The sequence below is a fragment of the Clytia hemisphaerica genome, unplaced genomic scaffold (genome assembly GCF_902728285.1).
Source record: "Clytia hemisphaerica strain Z4C2 unplaced genomic scaffold, Clytia hemisphaerica genome assembly, whole genome shotgun sequence".
In the NCBI taxonomy this organism is placed as follows: Eukaryota; Metazoa; Cnidaria; class Hydrozoa; order Leptothecata; family Clytiidae; genus Clytia; species Clytia hemisphaerica.
In genome coordinates, this window is record NW_027103332.1 from 427,335 (window position 1) to 446,249 (window position 18,915).

At 34.9% G+C, this 18,915-nt stretch overlaps 1 protein-coding gene across 1 annotated transcript in view; it reads right to left on the reverse strand.

Annotated features, from left to right (window-relative positions):
• Positions 1–6,218: 6,218 nt before the first annotated feature.
• LOC136815619 (ufm1-specific protease 2-like) overlaps positions 6,219–18,915 on the reverse strand; it is a 32,695-nt gene continuing 19,998 nt past the window's right edge. The window contains exons 3-5 of the mRNA XM_067072075.1: positions 15,289–17,882; positions 14,864–14,934; positions 6,219–6,539 (exon numbers count right to left, since the gene is read on the reverse strand). Coding sequence (XP_066928176.1) covers positions 16,317–17,882 — 1,566 coding nt within the window. The 3' untranslated portion in view covers positions 6,219–6,539; positions 14,864–14,934; positions 15,289–16,316. The remainder of the gene's footprint in view (positions 6,540–14,863; positions 14,935–15,288; positions 17,883–18,915) is intronic.

An 18,915-nucleotide genomic window follows, 5' to 3' on the forward strand; every position in this document is an offset into this window, starting at 1 on the left:
CTAAAAAAGTCGGACCCCGATCTTAAAATGTCGGACCCCCATCTAAAAAAGTCGGACCCTAAAAAACAACTTAACTTAAATCATTATGCCTTAACAGCTTAAAAAAAGACATGAGTACAAGCTTTTTGCTTATAGGCTAAGAAAAAGGTGATAAACAACCTCTTTGTAAAATGTAATAAAAAAACCTATAAAAGAGAAACCCCAGAGAAACCCATTGCTCTCCCTCCTCACAGCATGGATTTATCATAGAACTCTGGATAAATATCAAATAAAAATGTGGAGAGCAAACCGTTGCCGTTCCATTGTTTTAGAAAACAATCTGAAACAATCGATGTCCGCCAAGGACAACTGTCACGGTGGCTCGAGTTTGATTTTGATGGATATAGATATATGCCCTCCGATAGCGATCGGAATGGGTCCTACTCATCAAGGAGTAGGAATCACTGTGAACACAGACATTGCAACCCTGCAGGTGCGAGCTCACGTGGGTTATGGCATATACATTGACACTCGAACGACACTGGGAGAACGATGTTCATCGCAAGGCCGAACCTGTAGGGAGTGTTGCAGCACGTCTGGAAGTATCTACCCAGACTACCTAATTCTCCTCACATGGTATGGGTTGACCTGGGCGAAGGTACATTCACCTGCCAAGTGAATCGTAGTACCGCGGTGGGTATCGAACTCGGGCCTCCCAGACAGGAATCAAGCGTAATAACCACTACTCTACTACGCCAAAATGATTACCGTCAACAGCTCTAACTTGGGACGAGTGGTTATATCATGGGATTGTTGACTTTCTGGTCTGTATTTTCACTTACTGTTAAATCTCTGACAACAAATTTGTTTTCTATGAGATTTATGACTATGTTAATTAAATGACTTTGGAGATTCGGTAAAATGATGGCCGAATTGCTGTCCCATGTTTTATCAGACTGTCGAAAGTTAGAGCGCCATATCAAAACATTCTTTTGACAACTTTAGTGCTTATCGAGAGGAAAAAAGAAAACATTCCTGAGCATAAATTTTTGGATAAGGTACAAAAGTAAGTACAAAATATGATCTCTTGCTTACCAGACCCCTTTTTGAACGGGTACAATATGAAATACAGCATTTATGAGCCTTTGCATCAGTTATTTGTCCTTTCACTTTTTTCTCGAATTATCAGTAGGGCTCAGTATAGACTAGTAAACCACGTCGTTGTATTTCGCTGCAGATTAAACTTGCAATAGGATCTATTTTTCTATATGTTCACTGAATACAAAGACTAGTTCCAAGAGGCGCTATTTACTAAATAAACGGTGGAGTGCTTTTTATACCGCGGCGGAGTGCTCACTAAAAACAGCGCACTCAAGCTCGCGGATTGGAATAAAAAAGTAAGACAAAACTCTGTGCTTTTTATGCTTTATTATTATTATTTTTTTAAAACTAAATTCAATTCACTCAAATCAAAACAAACTCACATCCTGATTATTTTTGGATTTTAATGTATTATAAAAGAAGGTGAGTACAATGTACAATGAAATATCAGTCAATTTAGAAGCTTTTTTTTTGAAAAAAGTTTTTGAAAAAAGTTCTTTCTTCCATAATTCATGCATAAATGCACTAATAAGATACCAACAACAAGACAAGGAGTTGAAACTATTCACAAAAAGTATGATATTTTTGTGAATGAAAAGAATATGAACTAGACTGTACCTACCAGCTAGGTACCCCAAAACAAAAATATTCATATATATAAGGGGAAAAATCTTTTTCAAATGAAAAAGATTAAAATATTTTAGAAAAACGGCATCAAAAATATAAAAGATCAGGCCACTGCAGGCATAAGAAAACTTTTTTTTTTGTAGAAGCCAAAATGAAAAATGTTTTCAAAAAAGCAACAATTTTTACTTAACATAAAATTATATGTATTTGTTCATATTGATCTTTAATTTTGCTATAACAATAATATAAAGTACCTACATAAAATTACTTCCAAATCCAAGTAGATTTTTTTAAATTGGCAAAAATCCAATCAAAATTTTCATAAATTTTCAAACTGTAGGTTTTTTCACGTATAAATTTCAGTCTGAACTTGTTCAACAACACCAGGGGACAACACAAAATTACAAGGTAGAAGTCTGCCGGGGGCACCCTGGCGAATAACCGGGACGTGCCACGCTAATCTGATAACAGATTGTGTATTTTCTGGCCCAGTACGCTGAAGCTCTAAAGACGTGGGCGAAAATATACAATCTGAAGAATATGGTCGCGCGCCTGTACGCGGACCGCGTAGAATTTTATTTAAGAGGAACAGGTCCGAGTGCAATGTCGACAGGGAAGGGTGTCATGGCCGACAATTTTTGGGTCGGGAGATATGTCAAGTTCTCTCAAAGCAAATTCAGAACTTTTTTTGGAAAAGAAGCATGCAAAACATTATTGTATTACACAAACAAGGTTCTTTAATGGATGAATATGCTCAAAAAAGAATCTTTTTTGCTTTAAACTGATTACACAAGAGAAAACAAAGTATAATAACATCATACACAAATATCACTTAAAAAGAGAGAAAAATCATAAACAAACATCTTTATATTATCAGTAGAAGAAAACTTAAGCTATAGAAAAATGACTACAAACCATTACTGAATACTTTTATGAAGTTTATAAAGTATAAACAGTATAAAGACCAAAAAACTCGAGTTTCAAAACAATAACAAACATCCATTTTCACCTTCCGCCTCCAATTTGAAACCTTTCCACTCGCAAAGCATTGTGGGGCAGAATTTCAAAAAATTTTATAAAACGCACTTTTTATGGAGCGCCATTTTAATTTTTAAGTTTTCGGCATGAAACAAAAAGTTGACTCAAAATTTCTGTAGAAATAGGGCCATTTTCCTCAGATGTTAGTTTTCAGCGATCTTTAGAGCTTCAGCGTGTCGCGTAGAAAACTCCACAGCTGCTATCAGGTTATGCCACGCTGGAGTTTGAAAAGTGGACCCTGTGAGATATGAATGTTTGTTAAATTTGGGACCCTTTCAGAACGAAAGATGATTCGATCGAAAAAAATCAAAATATTTTCCCACTTTAACCCTGTAAATTGGCAAAAGTGACTTAAAGTAGACGAAAAATTCAAATATTTTTAAATTTCCACCCTAAAAATTGTCTACATCTTGAAAATTTTAGTAAATTTTGGGACCATATCAGATATCTCAAGAGTCTGAAAAAGGGACCCTGGTCAGCGGCATGTCCCCGTACTTAATTTTGCCTAAGTGCCCCCCCCCCTGGAAGTCTGTCAGTAGTGAAAACCCAAAACATCCTCGTACATCTACCATTTAGAGTCAAAGGTAGTGAAATCCAGCTAAACGACGGGCATCCGAAAGCCCAGGAAACCAGTCATCTCAATGCAAAATGTTGTTCAGTTCAGTTTTCATTCACAAATAGAACCAAGATGTGTCTCAGTGGTCAGCTTGTCAGAATATTGTTTCCACGTAAAAAGCATTCAATTTTTAAATTCCAAATTATCATTTTTCATCATTTCTACACCATATTGCACCACCAAAAATGTTATATAAATACCATACTTTCCATCTTAATTTTTGAGGATTTCTGTAGCCATTTTGGAGTTACATTCTCTGGGATAAGGTTATCAGGTTTAACTTGTATATACCCATAGAAAAAAGCAGTGATCTGTTACCCAATGAATGTGAGCATATTAACATATTGAACATTCCCAGCAAATAGTATCCTGCATGCAGTCAATCTCAGCTGTGTCATAATGTCATAAATATTGCACTTGTACTATAGATTTACCAACGTACCAAGCTGACAAAATTTCAAAGATCCCAGTGTTAAAAGATGTCATGAATGTTTATAACCATATACACAATCAAAAAATCTTTCAATCACAACAATCACATGAAAAAGTGAAAGTATGATCCATATATGCAGATATGAGTTTGTTTGTTTTTGTTAATAAATCAACGTCCCAACCAAGCCAGAAACAATGTATGAATAAATTATCTCAGATAGAGAATGCCAAGACAGTTTAAATCTGTGTTTATAAACATTTAAAAGCATTAAAAAATTTCTCTAGCAAAAAAGTTGGAGAAGTCCTCCGAAGTCCTCGCCACGTTTTTCTGTTTTTGTGTTTATATCTTTTTTCTCATCCATAACTCCGAGAAACTCAAATATTGCGATGAGAATAGAAGAAAAAATAAGCCGTGTCCATTCATTTTATCTTCCCTCTTTTTCGAGGGAACGTTGCCTGAGATTAGATTGAAGCAAAATCCCGTATTGCACCACTTGGAACTAGTCTGTCTTTCCAATCCACTCTCCCGCGACAATTTCTATTTTTTATAAGAACTCTTTATTATAAGCACTATTCCCGCGTTCCTGTGTCCAAGAAAGACAGACGCTTGCTAGTCTAGGCTCAGTACGACACTGAAGTTTACCTTCCGTAGTTGTTTATTTTCTCTTTTGATACTTCAAAAATACTTGAATAAAAATTCTTACCGAGCCTTTCTTCCTTTAATTTCACCCATTCTATTGACAATTTTTTTATTCTATGAAATCGACACCGAAACATTAAAAATCGAACAGTCATAAGCAGACAAAAATGATTTTGCAAAAATGAGTCTATGAAAAGGAAAAGAAGTTTGGGTCGACAATCACCGAAATTGGGTTCAAAATCTGTCAAAAAGTATACTTTTTTATAAGAACAAGCAACATGCTGAATGGACCTACCTGATGATGAAACTTAGATAGCAATAAGGAGAAAAACAATCATTAAGAAAATATAGCGCTTAGCGAAAATGCATTAAATGTCATCATTGATTGTTGATGGGGGGGGAAGGGTTTAGGGAAAAAAGAAATAGAAAGTTCCGGTTGCAAAATTGCAAAAGTTTTATTGACAATTGAATCATGCTTGATGGTGGCATTGTTATCAATAATTTTTTTAAGTGAATAAACAAAGAAATGTATGGAAAAAGCCCAATTCAAATCTGCAAAAACGGCGATTTCCGGCATATTTTCGGCATTTTCGGCCGGAAAAATCTTTTTCTCAAAAATCGGACTCGGCAATGATTTGGGCATTGTTAATACGCATCTTTGTGCAAAAACTCAGAAAAAACTAATGATAAAATCTCGAGAAAATGCTAAAAAACCTGTTTTTCCGGCATATTTCCGGCATTTTCGGCCGGAAAAATTTATTTTCCAAAATCGGCTCCGTCACATTTTAGGTATTATCATTTTGCATCAGTGTGCAAAATTTCATAAAAAAATATAAAATACAGCTCGAGAAAATCAAGAAATACCGTTTTTCCGGCGAAAATGGGCTGCACCAGCGATTTTTAGAAAGTTCCGGCTTCAAAACTCAGCTCTATTGACGATTGAACCATGCTTCATGGTGGGCATTGCTATTAATAATGTTTTTGTGTGAACAAACAACGAAATGTAAGGAAAAAGTCCGATGAAAATCTGCAAAAATGGCGATTTCCGGCATATTTCCGGCATGTTCGACCGTAAAAAATTTTTTCTCAAAAATCGGACTCGGCCAAGTTTTGGGCATTGCTAATACGCATCTTTGTGCAAAAAATCAGAAAAAACTAATGATGAAATCTTGAGAAAATGCCAAAAAACCGGTTTTTCCGGCATATTTCCGGCATTTTCGGCCGGAAATAATTTTTTTTTCGAAAATCGGGCTCCGTCACATTTTGGGCATTACCATTTTGCATCATTGTGCCAAAAATCAAAAAAAACTAATGAGCCAATCCTGAGAAAAGCTGGTAACAGACGGACGGACGGACGGACGAACGAACAGACGAACGGACGGACGGACATCGGTTAATTTATAGGACCTCTACCCCACCGGGGTAGGTCCAAAAAACTATATAAGAACATAAGGCTTCGTTTTAAGGCTTTGGGGACTCTAAAACACCCGAATTCTTAGAAAAACGCACAAAAATACCCACAAAATGGCGAAAATAAGAACATTTTAAGAACATTTTTAGGCTTCAATCTAAAAAAGTTAAAAACATCCGAAGGCTTCAAAAATTTTAGATGTTCTTATAAAAAAAACGTGGCATCATTTTTAGAAATCTGTTTCTGTTTGAGAAGAAGATTTTTTTTTTGAATAATGGTCTGCAAAACATGAGAAATTTTTTCAAGTTGATTTAAAAATTTCTAATTTCTAAATGACCAAATCTTGTGATATTCGAATGACACAGAATTTAATATTTGGTACATTCAAAAAATCTTTTTAATTCATGATTTAAACTTTTTCCTACATCAACAATGTAATTAATAAAAAATAAAAACTTAGCTTTAGGGTTGTGAACCTTTAGGTGGAATAGCATTGAAATGGTTCTTCTGGCCCATTTCCTCTTCGAATTTGAGATAACGGTCGATAGCTTGTTGAATAGTATCTGATTTCAATTTGGCAGCTTCTGCAGCATTCAATTCTGCTATTTCATGAATGTGTCTTTTAAACAAAAAGTTTGCTGTGGTCATGATATCTCCTGTGATTATTCTTGCATCTTTTCCCGAATAGTCTTGGGCTGAAATGAAAGAAAACGTGTCCGCAAGCCTTTCTCTCAAAATCTCCAAAATGTGAGCATAAGAGCAAAAAATCTCTTGCTTTTGTTTAAAAACACAAACAAAGCAAATTCTTTTCTCTGATTGGTCGATAATTCCCGCCTTTGATTAAAACGTTCGAAATATTAGAAATGTCGATTTTACAATAACAAGCTTTAGGTGTACACCGAGCCTTAAAATACAAAGTAGAGTAGCATATGGAATGTAGCAAGTAAATGCAAATTTCAAATATCGACAAGGTAAGTAAACCCCTAACAACAAGAATATGTTTTTAAACATCAAAAAACGAGGCCCGGAATCTTCGAGTAAGAAAACTTCGAGTTAGCAATTTTCGAGTTAGCTAAATTATGACGTCATAAAAGTGCAAATTATGACGTCACTCGACTCTAACTCGATTTTTTATTTTCAAAAAAGGATTTTCGAGTTAGGAATAACTTGATTTTTATTTTTCGAAAAAACCTTTTCGAGTTAGCTAACTCGGATTTCTTTTTCACAAAACCTTTTTTCGAGTTAGCTAACTCGGAATTTATTTTTCGTTCACAAGTTTTCGAGTTAGCTATCTTGGAATTTTTTGTATGGTAGTAGAAAAATCCAGAAAATTTCGAAAAGGTAGGGGGAAGGAAGTTTGCTCGTTTTTCTTCCTCCTTTCTTCTTGTTTAATGTGGAGTGGAGATTTTGTAAAAGATGAGAAATTAGATTTATTGAATTTAAGTGCCCTGATGTATCTTATGTGTGCACCAACAAAAATCCAGATAATTGTTTTGTCAGTTCTACAGATATGTTGCAGATTATTTCAAGGTATGTTAGTTATGTATATACAATACATTTGAGAGTTATATTGAATATTTCTAACATTACTTCTTTGTGATTCTACAAATTCAAAAGAGAGTGTCGTTGTTCCTTTTTAAAGATGTTAAAACAAACCAATAACTTTTCTTCAGCTTTGGTATTTCACTTTTCGATACTGCGTGGCCTTTGTGTTTATCTTTTTCAGGTACGCAGGTGATTAGCTTCTTGCTCAGCTTCAATTCCATTGAAGAGATTGAAGTGTTTTTTTTGTTTTCTTTCCTTTCCTTTTGGAGCTTCGACCGTAGATGGTAGAGCTAAGAATTCGAATTTCCAAACTAAAACTCGAATTTTGAATAAAATATTCGAATTATGAATAAAAACATTCGAATTATGATTAAAAACATTCAGATTATGAATAAAAACATTCGAATTATGAATAAAAACATTCGAATTGTGAATTAAAATATTCGAATTATAAATAAAAACATTCGAATTTTGAATAAAACCATTCAGGATTTGAGGCACATAATCTTCGAGTTACATGATCGAGTTATATGGCTTCGAGTTATGAAATCTTCGAGTTAAGGCCCATAACTCGAAATAAAAATGCTTCATTTTTATTTCGAGTTATTTTTTTAACACGGTTTTTTTATTGACCATTTTCCTCTCGAGTTATATAACTCGGATTTTTTATTGCAAATAATTTCATCGAGTTATATTCCTCATTTTAACTCGAGAGAAAAATAATGATTTTTTCCATCGAGTTAAAATGTTGTTTTTAACTCGAAATCAAAATGGCAAATTTTTTCATCGAGTTATATAACGTATTTTAACTCGAAAGAAAAAAGGCAAATTTTTCCATCGAGTTAATGATGACAGGCTCTTTTGTCGTCGGTTTCCACGGATTGTGGATGGGCTATAGCTTTCTTATAGTAGTAGAGTCAATAAGGACCGAATTGTCAAATTGTGAACAGAAGAGAACCCTTTGAAAAGTTTTAGCATACACCTTCCTTAGGTCAAAACTTAGGGGTAGTTTTTTCTTTTTTTTTTATTTCGATTTATTTTGCGAGTTATCCCCGGAATTACCGATATCTTGCGTTTATTAAACGTCATAAAATTCTAAATAATTGACGTCAAATATTTTTATGTTAATATCCCGACTGCCGGGATGAACTGGAGAGGGAACTGTGAGAGGGAATATATCTAGCTAGATTCACTCTGTGGAGTATAGATTTTTCAATGTGAGGTAGTGCTGTGGGATAAATGATAAATTTCGAGAAGAAGGACTGTTAAATACTTAATTGGAGAGGCAAATATACTGCACTAGACATTGTGATTTTTAGCGATTTAGAATTTCACCAATAAGGGAGTGGTCAGAAAGTATCTATTATTAAATTTCGCACCCCCTCCCTGATATCCTCGAAAAAATTTCAAGCCACCTCATAACCAGTCAATATATTTTTGGTACCCACTCCTAATAAATGTCACTTAGAATGTTCTTTAACCTCTCAAAATGGACGATTTAAAGCTACAATAATATTTAGCAACTGCCAGAGGCGTAGCCACGAGTTTTCGGTTTGGGGGAGGCAAGATTGAAAAATATTTTTTCGACACCCTCTTTCTCAAACCCCCTCCCCCCCCCTAGTAGATACTTTCTGACCACTCCCTAAAGATGCGCGAGTAAAATCACTGTGATACACAGAGATCGCTTTAAAGCCTTTATTCCCTTTTTTTGCCGCTTGCACTGTAAGGGTACAAATTTCTAAGTTCTCACAAAAATGAAATTGCCCAGTCAAAATTTTTATAAGGGATTCGATTCCCATTTTTGGATCCCTATTAGATGCAAAATTACATAAATACATAGAATAATCGCACATCGCACCAAGCGTGTCTTTTTTTTATTTGTCAATCACCTCAGGGACAAAAACTAGACTACGCTGTAAGGTTATTCGACTTGGTGAAAAAATGCACTATAAGGGTGTTCGGGAAAACCACTGCGATTTTTAGCCCGTACATACCGTCAGTCCAAAATCCGACTACACCTCCTGGGCTCTTAGAGAGGCTGCCTTTCGAAGATTCTGCCCATTTTTGGACATTTTCTCACGCTAAGAAAAGAGAGACTATTCCCTCAAAATTCAGCCAGAATGTTCATAAATTTTAGTCTAAGATTCAAGAATTTATGACCCTTTGATGGAGTCAGTTTTTCTTATTTCGGTAATTTTGGAACCCTTACAGAGACTTAATTGTTTTTTAATGGTTTTTGTACTCCTTTGAGGAACTTTCGAGGGCGTCTGACAAGAACCCTTATTATGGCTCGCACATACCTGGCACCCATTTTGTCTAACTGGGGGTACTTTAGGCTTTAAGGGTTCTAGAACCACCAGAATGCAGAAAGAATAGTCGATTGATAAAGTTTGGGGCATTTTTTGATGACGTCACTTTTTAATACAAATTCCTATAAATAAGATTTTCAAAAAGTTCTCGAAAGGCAATCTAATTAACGATTCAATTCTGACTATTTTATGACGAAAAGCAGATGACGAAACTGGGGTCAATTGTAAAACTTCGTCGTTTAGAACCCCTAAAATGGCTGAAAAAATGGCTAAAAATCCGCAACATTGCTTGATTACTCAACACAAAATCCATTTGCTTCCATGGTTTTAAACGGCTGAAATTGTTATTTGAAAAGTCAATTTTTCCATCCAACATGTACCTAACTGACAGACACAACTAACCCTATTTACGTAACTCGAAACCAATATTGTAACATTTTGAGTTCGAGTTATATAACTCGAGATCATTTTGATGGCATTTTAGTTTCGAGTTATATAACTCGAAATCATTTTGACGAAATTTTCATTTCGAGTTATTTAACTCGAAATCAAAATGCTGTATAAATGGTTTCGAGTTAATTTGCTTGATTTAACTCGAGAGGAAAATGGTCAATAAAAAAACCGAGTTAAAAAATTAACTCGAAATGAAAATGCTTCATTTTTATTTCGAGTTACGGACCTTAACTCGAAGATTTCATAACTCGAGGCCATATAACTCGATCATATAACTCGAAGATTATGTGCCTCTAACTCGAAAACTTGTGAGCGAAAAATAAATTCCGAGTTAGCTAACTCGAAAAAAGGTTTTGTGAAAAAAGAAATTCGAGTTAGCTAACTCGAAAAAGTTTTTTCGAAAAATAAAATTCGAGTTAATTTTAACTCGGAAAAATACTTTTTGAAAATAAAAAATCGAGTTAGAGTCGAGTTAGGAATTTTCGAGTTAGCTAAATTATGACGTCATAAAAGTGCAAATTGTGACGTCATAATTTAGCTAACTCGAAAATTCCTAACTCGAAAATCGCTAACTCGAAGTTCTATAACTCGAAGATTCCGGGCCTCTCAAAAAACCATAATAAAACCTATCAAGAATTTAGAACCGTATTTTGCATAGTTATGGTCAATACTTTAGGGCGTGAAATCGATTTCACATCATAGAAACAAGTGATACTTTTATGGACCTACAGTACTTGGCTGATCAACAGCAAACATTAAATTCAAAATAAACAAAACGTCAGAAAAAACTACACTGGAGTCTCTTTAACTCGAATGTCTCCTTAACTCGAACAACTTTTGTAGTCCCTTCAGTTAACAATGCCCGGTTGCCTTTCTCCAACTCGAACAAATTCGTGTTCCCTGTGCGTGTTCGAGTTATGGAGACTCCACTGTGATGAAAAAATCTCGAGGAATTTTTTTCGGGACATTTCTGGATTTGGCGGCCAGAAATAATTTTTCTTCGAAATTGGGCCCCATTACATTTTGGAAATAACTATTTTCCTTAAATTAAAAAGTAATGAAAATCTATCGAGTTTAATCAAAAAAATCAAGGAAATCCGTTTTCCACCGGTTTTCGGCTGTTCCGGTTATTTTTAAGGAGTTCCGGATTGGTAATCAATCAGTGCAAAGTTTTGGGCATCACCATGAAATACCTTTTCCTGTAAAGTTGTGTAAAGAAATAATCAAGCCAATTGAAAAAAAATCAGTAATAACCAATGATGAAACCTCGAGAAAATCCCGACAAACCGTTTTTTTCCGGGACATTCCGGATCTGGCGACCGTAAAAAAAATTTTCTTGAAAGTCTTGGGGGAAAACCCAAAAGTTTTAAAGGGATAATCAGGTTGTTTGGGATATTTGGCATGTGGAATCCTTCTATAGGGTAGATCGTCAAATGGCAAAGTCAAAGAATTCAAAGTGTAATATTTTTTTGTGAAAATTTAATCTATTGTAAGACATTTTGCGCAATTTTTAACCTCCTAGGTCAAAAATCCAGCATTCCCCAGGGGGGTCTTTGATTCGCACTAAAGCCAAAAATGAGTAAAAATGGCATTTTTTGCCCATTTTAAGACTATAAAAGGCCAGGAAAGGGTCAAAATGGTTTCTAAATGGTGTCTTGTACTAATATTCAACACAAAAAGACAAAATAACCCCAGCGAGATCGCTCAATGTTTCAATTTCAGTCTAAAAAGGCTGATTTTCTTCGATTCTGGGTAGGAAAATGCATGAAAGCAGCATTTTTGAGGACCCACAACTTTTAAACTTTTTAAGGTACACATTTGAAATTTTCAGTAATTAAACACTCCAGAGAAAGCTCCAGGAAAAATCAAACTTGAGTTTTCAAAAATTTCCTATAAATCCATAATGGCACCCTAGAAATTGAGTTTTCATGCTAAATGCCAATATTTCAAGCTAAAACTTGGTTTTCTTGGGCTAAAATCTCTAAAATGATTTCAAATGATGTCCTGAAATCTTTGGATCTTGGAAGTATTCTGAAAATACTCTGGGAGAATCAAAATGGTTTGGGTCAGAAATTTGCCCAAGTCTGCCATTATAGTATTGCATTTCCCACTAAAATGCGATATTTAGAGTTAAAGTCTAATTTTCTCAGGCTAAAATCTCAAAAATGGTTTCAAATGGTGTCCTGAAATTTTTTGGTGTTGAAAGTATTCTGGATATACTCTGGCAGAGCCAAAATGGTTTGGGTCAGAAATTTGCCTTAGTCTGCCATTATGGCATTGCATTTCCAACTAAAACGCGATATTTAGAGTTAAAGTCTGATTTTCTCAGGCTAAAATCTCAAAAGTGGTTTCAAATAGGGTCCTGAAATCTTTTGGTGTTGAAAGTATTCTGGAAATACTCTGGGAAAACCAAAATGGTTTGGGTCAGAAATTTGCCAAAGTCTGCCATTATGGAATTGTATTTCATTCTAAAACACAATGTTTTGAGTAAGCTTGAGTGTTCTTCCTAAAGAAATAAAATTCATAATGGCAGACTTTGGCATACATATGTCCATTGTGAACCACTGTGATTTTCCTTGATTGTTCCAAGAATACTTTCAACACCTAAAGATTTCAGGACCCTATTTGAAACCATTTTTGAGATTTAAAGCCTGAGAAAATTAGACTTTAACTCTAAATATCACGTTTTAGTAGGAAAAGCAATACCATATTGGCAGACTTAGGCAAATTTCAAACCCAAACCATTTTGGTTCTCCCAGAGGATATCCAGAATACTTTCAACAGCAAAAAATTTCAGGACCCTATTTGAAACCATTTTTGAGATTTTAGCCTGAGAAAATAAGACTTTAACTCTAAATATCGCGTTTTAGTGGGAAATGCAATACCATATGGCAGATTTGGGCAAATTTCTGACCCAAACCATTTTGTTTCTCCCAGAGTATTTTCAGAATACTTCCAACACCAAAAGATTTCAGGACACCATTTGAAACCATTTTTGAGATTTTAGCCTGAGAAAATTAGACTTTAACTCTAAATATCGCGTTTTAAGTGGAAATGCAATTCCATAATGGCGGACTTTGGTAGATTTCCAACCCAAACCATTTTGATTCTCCCAGAGTTTTTCCAGAATACTTTCAACACCCAAAGATTTCAGGACACCATTTGAAACCATTTTTGAGATTTTAGCCTGAGAAAACCAAGTTTTAGCTTGAAATATTGGTATTTAGCATGAAAACTCAATTTCTAGCGCGCCATTACGGATTTATAGGAAATTTTTGAAAACTCAAGTTTGATTTTTCCTGGAGCTTTCTCTGAAGTGTTTAATTACTGAAAATTTCAAGTGTATACCTTAAAAAGTTTAAAAGTTGTGGGTCCTCAAAAATGCTGCTTTTATGTATTTTGCTACCCAGAATCGAAGAAAATCAGCCTTTTTAGCTTGAAATTGAAACATTGAGCGATCTCGCTGGGGTTATTTTGTCTTTTTATGTTGAATATTAGTACAAGACACCATTTAGAAACCATTTTGACCCTTTACTGGGCTTTCATAGTCTTAAAATGGGCAAAAAATGCCATTTTACTCATTTTTCGCTTTAGTGCGAATCAAAGACCCCCCTGGGGAATGCTGGATTTTTGACCTAGGAGGTTAAAAATTGTGCAAAATGTCTTACAATAGATTAAATTTTCACAAAAAAGTATTACACTTTGAATTTTTTGACATCATGCTAAAAATGGTATTTGACGATCTACCCTACTTCTAATTTTCCTGAGCAAAACCTCAAAATATTTCCAAAAGTCGAGATAATTAAGTTCTGTTAAGTCTTGAAGTTACAAGTTTTTGACTTTTAGTAAAAAACAATAGGATTTCAAACCGTGTGAGAACCCAATTTCAGAAATTTTAAATTGTGATATCTTGACTTTAGAATATAGAGGGGGGTACCCAGTGCACGAACGGCAAACTTTATCTATCTATTTTTTTTTGGCGCGAATTTCGTTCGCCCTTTGGTTCCTTACTGTTGGACGATGGTGGCAATCATACACTGGTTGATTATGATATCAAAGAAACCTTTAAAGGCGATGGTTTTTGGTTTTAAGCTAGGCTATACATTCATCTATATGCTACGGAAGTCAATATAGTTGTTCTGCAAAGTATCTAACAGGCAGTATTGTCATATTTCTTCAAAAAGTCTATTTTTATGGGTACCTCTACAAGATCTTGAGTTATAGGAATTCTAATCGACCTTTAGCTGTAATTTTTGGAGAGATTGCAAGGAATAGTTTGAGGATTCTGCTGCACAAAGGAAGTTCTATAGAAGTTTGTTTTTGGTTGTTTTTTTCAAGTTCAAAGCCGCTCGTTCGTGCACTGGGGCCGTTCGTGCACTGGTGATATGACTCTAGTTAGACAAAAATACTTAGGGATTTTACTCGAAACCACAGAGGGTTTCTTCAGGCAAAAATCTCAAACCATTTGATTATATATAGATTTTTGGGTTTCAGGAATACAAGGTTGTTTTCGGTTTTGAGTCAAACACTCCAATTTAAACCTTTTTTTCTAAGCCCGTCTCAATGACCATTTTTTACATTTTTAACACTCTATTTTAAAATGGCCAAACTTTACCAGCAATAGGGTTGGTGTTTACTATGGATCTGTATTAAAAGGGACGATAAGATACATAAATTATCAATAAGGAATTTGAAAAACAGAAAAGACTTACTTGAAAGAACAGGATTTGCGGAATGCATACAAACAAAACTTGCCAAAAGCAACAAAGTAATCGATATGGACCTGAAGAAAATAAATAAAAATGAAATCAAGAGATGACTATCACCAGATTTTATGTCTAAAAAAGGAAAAATCAGTTCTTGGTAAAACTAAGTATTAATCAGTTTGGCTTTTTATGGATTTGAAATGTGAATTATGCAGTCATAAAAGTCTAATAGATCTAAGTAAGTAAAGCACTGTAGCGACCAAAACTTTTTAGGCAATAAGAACCGATCTACTATGATTTATTTCGAAAGAAGCCAGCGCGAGAAAATAAAACAAAAGAATATCTATTTATTTCGGTGAAACATTAACATAGACATAGAATAATTAGAATATTCACATAAAAGTATAATCGTATAACAGAAACATTCTTACCTCATCTGGAGATGTAGTATCGAAGATAATTTACCAGGTTTTCTTGTGAAATGATCAGTTCGTTGGGTTTGCAGTGGCAGTCAGCAGTAGACTGGCGAAAGTTCCAGGACAGACGACTTGTTTTGATTTTTTGTTGAGCTTGTTGTCATGTCACAACAATAAATCGAATGTTTTGATTCGAGTATTCGAACGTTTCAAAGAATTCGAACGTTTGAATTTTCGAATGAGTTAAGGCCTTGCGCACATCTAGAAGTTTGAGAAAATGGATGGGCGGGGCAAAAAAGAGTCACGTGTGCTGACGTATTGACTGGAAATACTTGGGGAGGAGAAATACTAATTTGATTATTTTCATATTGCTTGCAATAATCTAAATGAAAGTAATCCATGTAGTTGATAAGAGTAAGTTAAGTTAAGGTAAAAGTATGATTTAATTATTGATAAACCTAATTCATTAAAATAATAAATAAAATCCTACTACAAAATAATTTTCTATTTTCTAAATTATAAACCCTCAACTCACACCAATGAAAATACAATGAAGAGAATGGGGGAAAATTAAAAAGGGGAGAATAAAACAATTACAGTAAGTTATTGTTTTAAGTCCGACGATAATTGCCACTTTATGAAAAATGGATGAAAAAAGAAATGAAGGTTTTTCTCATGGTCAATAAGTAGATAGTGCAGAAAGTTGCAAACTTAATGTCTGAAGATAAATCAGGCTTTTACTCGGAATTTTTACGTGCGTACATTTATTTTTGATTGGTTCGAATTTATTGATACTAATAAAGTTATCAGTTGTAAGTAACATGGGAATAAAATTACGTGAGCTTTTTCGAGTAATCACATGTTTTTACTGCATTGATATAATTTTGCAGCCCGTGTATTGAATATAACTCTTCATCACTAAGCTCGAAGTGGACGAAATTACCTCGTTAATTTGGAACCTAGAAAAAAATCCGTAACCATTGGTGTATTATACCCAGTCAAAAGTGAATAGAATCTTTAAAAAATCCTATCAATTGAATCGATTAGATACATTTCGGGCGCTGTGGCATACACATGTTATAATGAGCCGTTTGATTCCAAAAGTTTTGACCTTTCCACCCAACCCAACCTTTAGATTGGACAGTTTTCAAATTGTCATTACCGGTAAAATGAGGGTCAATGATCAAGAAACGAGTTTCTCCCGTATTTTCATTGAAAACAACACCTACAATGGTGTGGGCTAGCACTCCTCCACCGATCATAACAGGTGTTCCCTGTGTTTTAAAATGTTGATACAAATCGCGTCCTTTGTAAGAGAGATCAGCACCGGTAGAAACATGTAATGTTTTAGAAGTGATCCCAAACAATTCATCTAAACAATAACTGACTTCCATTGAGCCGATCCACTCACGAGACCCAACAAAATTAGCTTCTTTATCCCCAATCTTGACCAACGCTTCTTGGATTTCTTCATGCGTTGGGAATCGACGCTCAGTGTACCCTTGCAACCAAAACCAAGAAGCTAGTGTCTGCAGTGAACGGTACGCGCATCCCCAATGACCATCATCGAAATTCTCTTGAGTATAATGATGATATGCATAACGCCCATCAACCAATGCCACCTTACCACCCTCAATAGCAGGGATGTTCAAGCCTTGGTGTGGATTGATGAGATGATAATTACTCAATTTCCTCTCACTGAACATTGATTGAGACTTCTTGAAGATGGGTCGATCAACAACGATAAAGAATCGCTTATGAAGCGAGCGGCGGTACTCAGTGGTCGAATCCTCTCCCAAAACCTGCCCTTTGTTATCATTACAGGGGATGAGAGTGGTGATAGGAAAAACTGATAGAGATGAAGTTAGAAAATGAAAAGGTTCGTACACCTTATTGTTATTACGCATGCTTAAATGAAGAGCAGTAGATTGCTTGTACATAGCATCTCGAAACAAAAATAATAGCTTTGGTGCTGGTGTTTTCAATGGAGCCATCACTAAAGCATCAACATTAACTTTAACAGTGATACATTGACCACTGATTCTTTTAGATAATAAAACTGGGACACTACATCCTATTTCTTTATCCATCTCATCGACTGAATCTGAGTTTAGGTTGGGATCACCTTTCGAAGCATCGAAACTCATTCGTACAAGATTGGTGACATTGATGACATGTCCTAAAGGGTGTGATTCAGGCCATGTTTTGATGTCACGGGCTTTTCGAACATCATTCACGATATCATTGCAGGAAATATTTCCGATGACCTGCCCTTCATCATTATCAAAAAGAATAGCACGTATTTCATCAATCAAAAATGCCGATCTGCTATTTACTGAGGACATTAAATCCAATCCATCAAACATACAATTTCCTGTATTCTTAGTGAGGTAACTAACAGTGACCTCCTTTTGAACACGAAAAAGAACTTCACCTGATAGATCTATATCGATGGTTGAGACATCATTGGCGATATTCAAATTACCATCGGAATCGGCTATATGCCAATCACAGCGTGAAGGTTTGATCAAACAAACAATATAATTCAAACTGGGATTTGAAACGATGTCTTCTATCTGCTTCAAGTATCGAATCAAATGCTGAGCAACCTAAAAAATGATAAAATAAATTTCTTTAATTAGTTTTCTAAAGTTTTAGGGGACTGATACACAGAAATCTTATGAGCTTGAAAGAATTAGTGCTTGAAGAAAACTCATTGCGCTGGTTTTTTTACAAGAGCCACGGCTTGTTTTCAGAAATGGTTTAGAAACTATTATGAAGGGTATTCGATTTGAATACTTTAATCGTAGAAATTTTAGTATGCTCTTTTAATAAGTATAACAAGCTAGATGCTGAATGGACCTATAGTCCAGGGGAATTTAGGTTTGACCCAAAATTTGCGTACACATGGAATTTTTTGATTGAAATGTGTTCATTGGGTCATTGGGATTGAAAAACCGTCGAGTGCCACCTGGCACACCTTGAGCATTTTCCATAATGGCGGAATTTTCAAAATGGCGGATTAAAAAAAATTCAAAATTTTGATATCTTCAAACCTAAGCACATTATATACCGTTGGAAAGGATTTTTTATGCTGAACAACTTTTTTGTCTACGAAAAAGTCTGAAAATGTACTCAATGTGAGTAATAAGTGTCCGAAGCTAGGTCGGTGATGTCGTCATTTTTCGGACAAGTGCTTTTTTCGTTAAAACTATCAAGTGTAATATACCGTTGGAAAGGATTTTTTATGCTGAACAATTTTTTTGTCTACGAAAAAGTCTGAAAATATACTCAATGTGAGTAGTAAGTGTCCGAAGCTAGGTTGGTGATGTCGTCATTTTTCGGACATGGGCTTTTTTCCTTAAAACTATTAAGTGTTATATACAGTTGGAACGGAATTTTCATACTGAGCAAGACTTTTGCGTACAGAGCAGTTAATAAGAATTAGAAAAACACACCAGAATGGAATCAACAGCCCTGATAATAGGATCAAAAAGGAATATTTAGAATACTGAAGTGAAAAATATTATGGCTCTCTATTTGCATAAATATTTACATAATTTACTTTCTGTGCAATAAATTGAATAAATTGTTCAATAGTAAACCTTTACATAAATTACGTGACGAGCAACGTTTACCTCG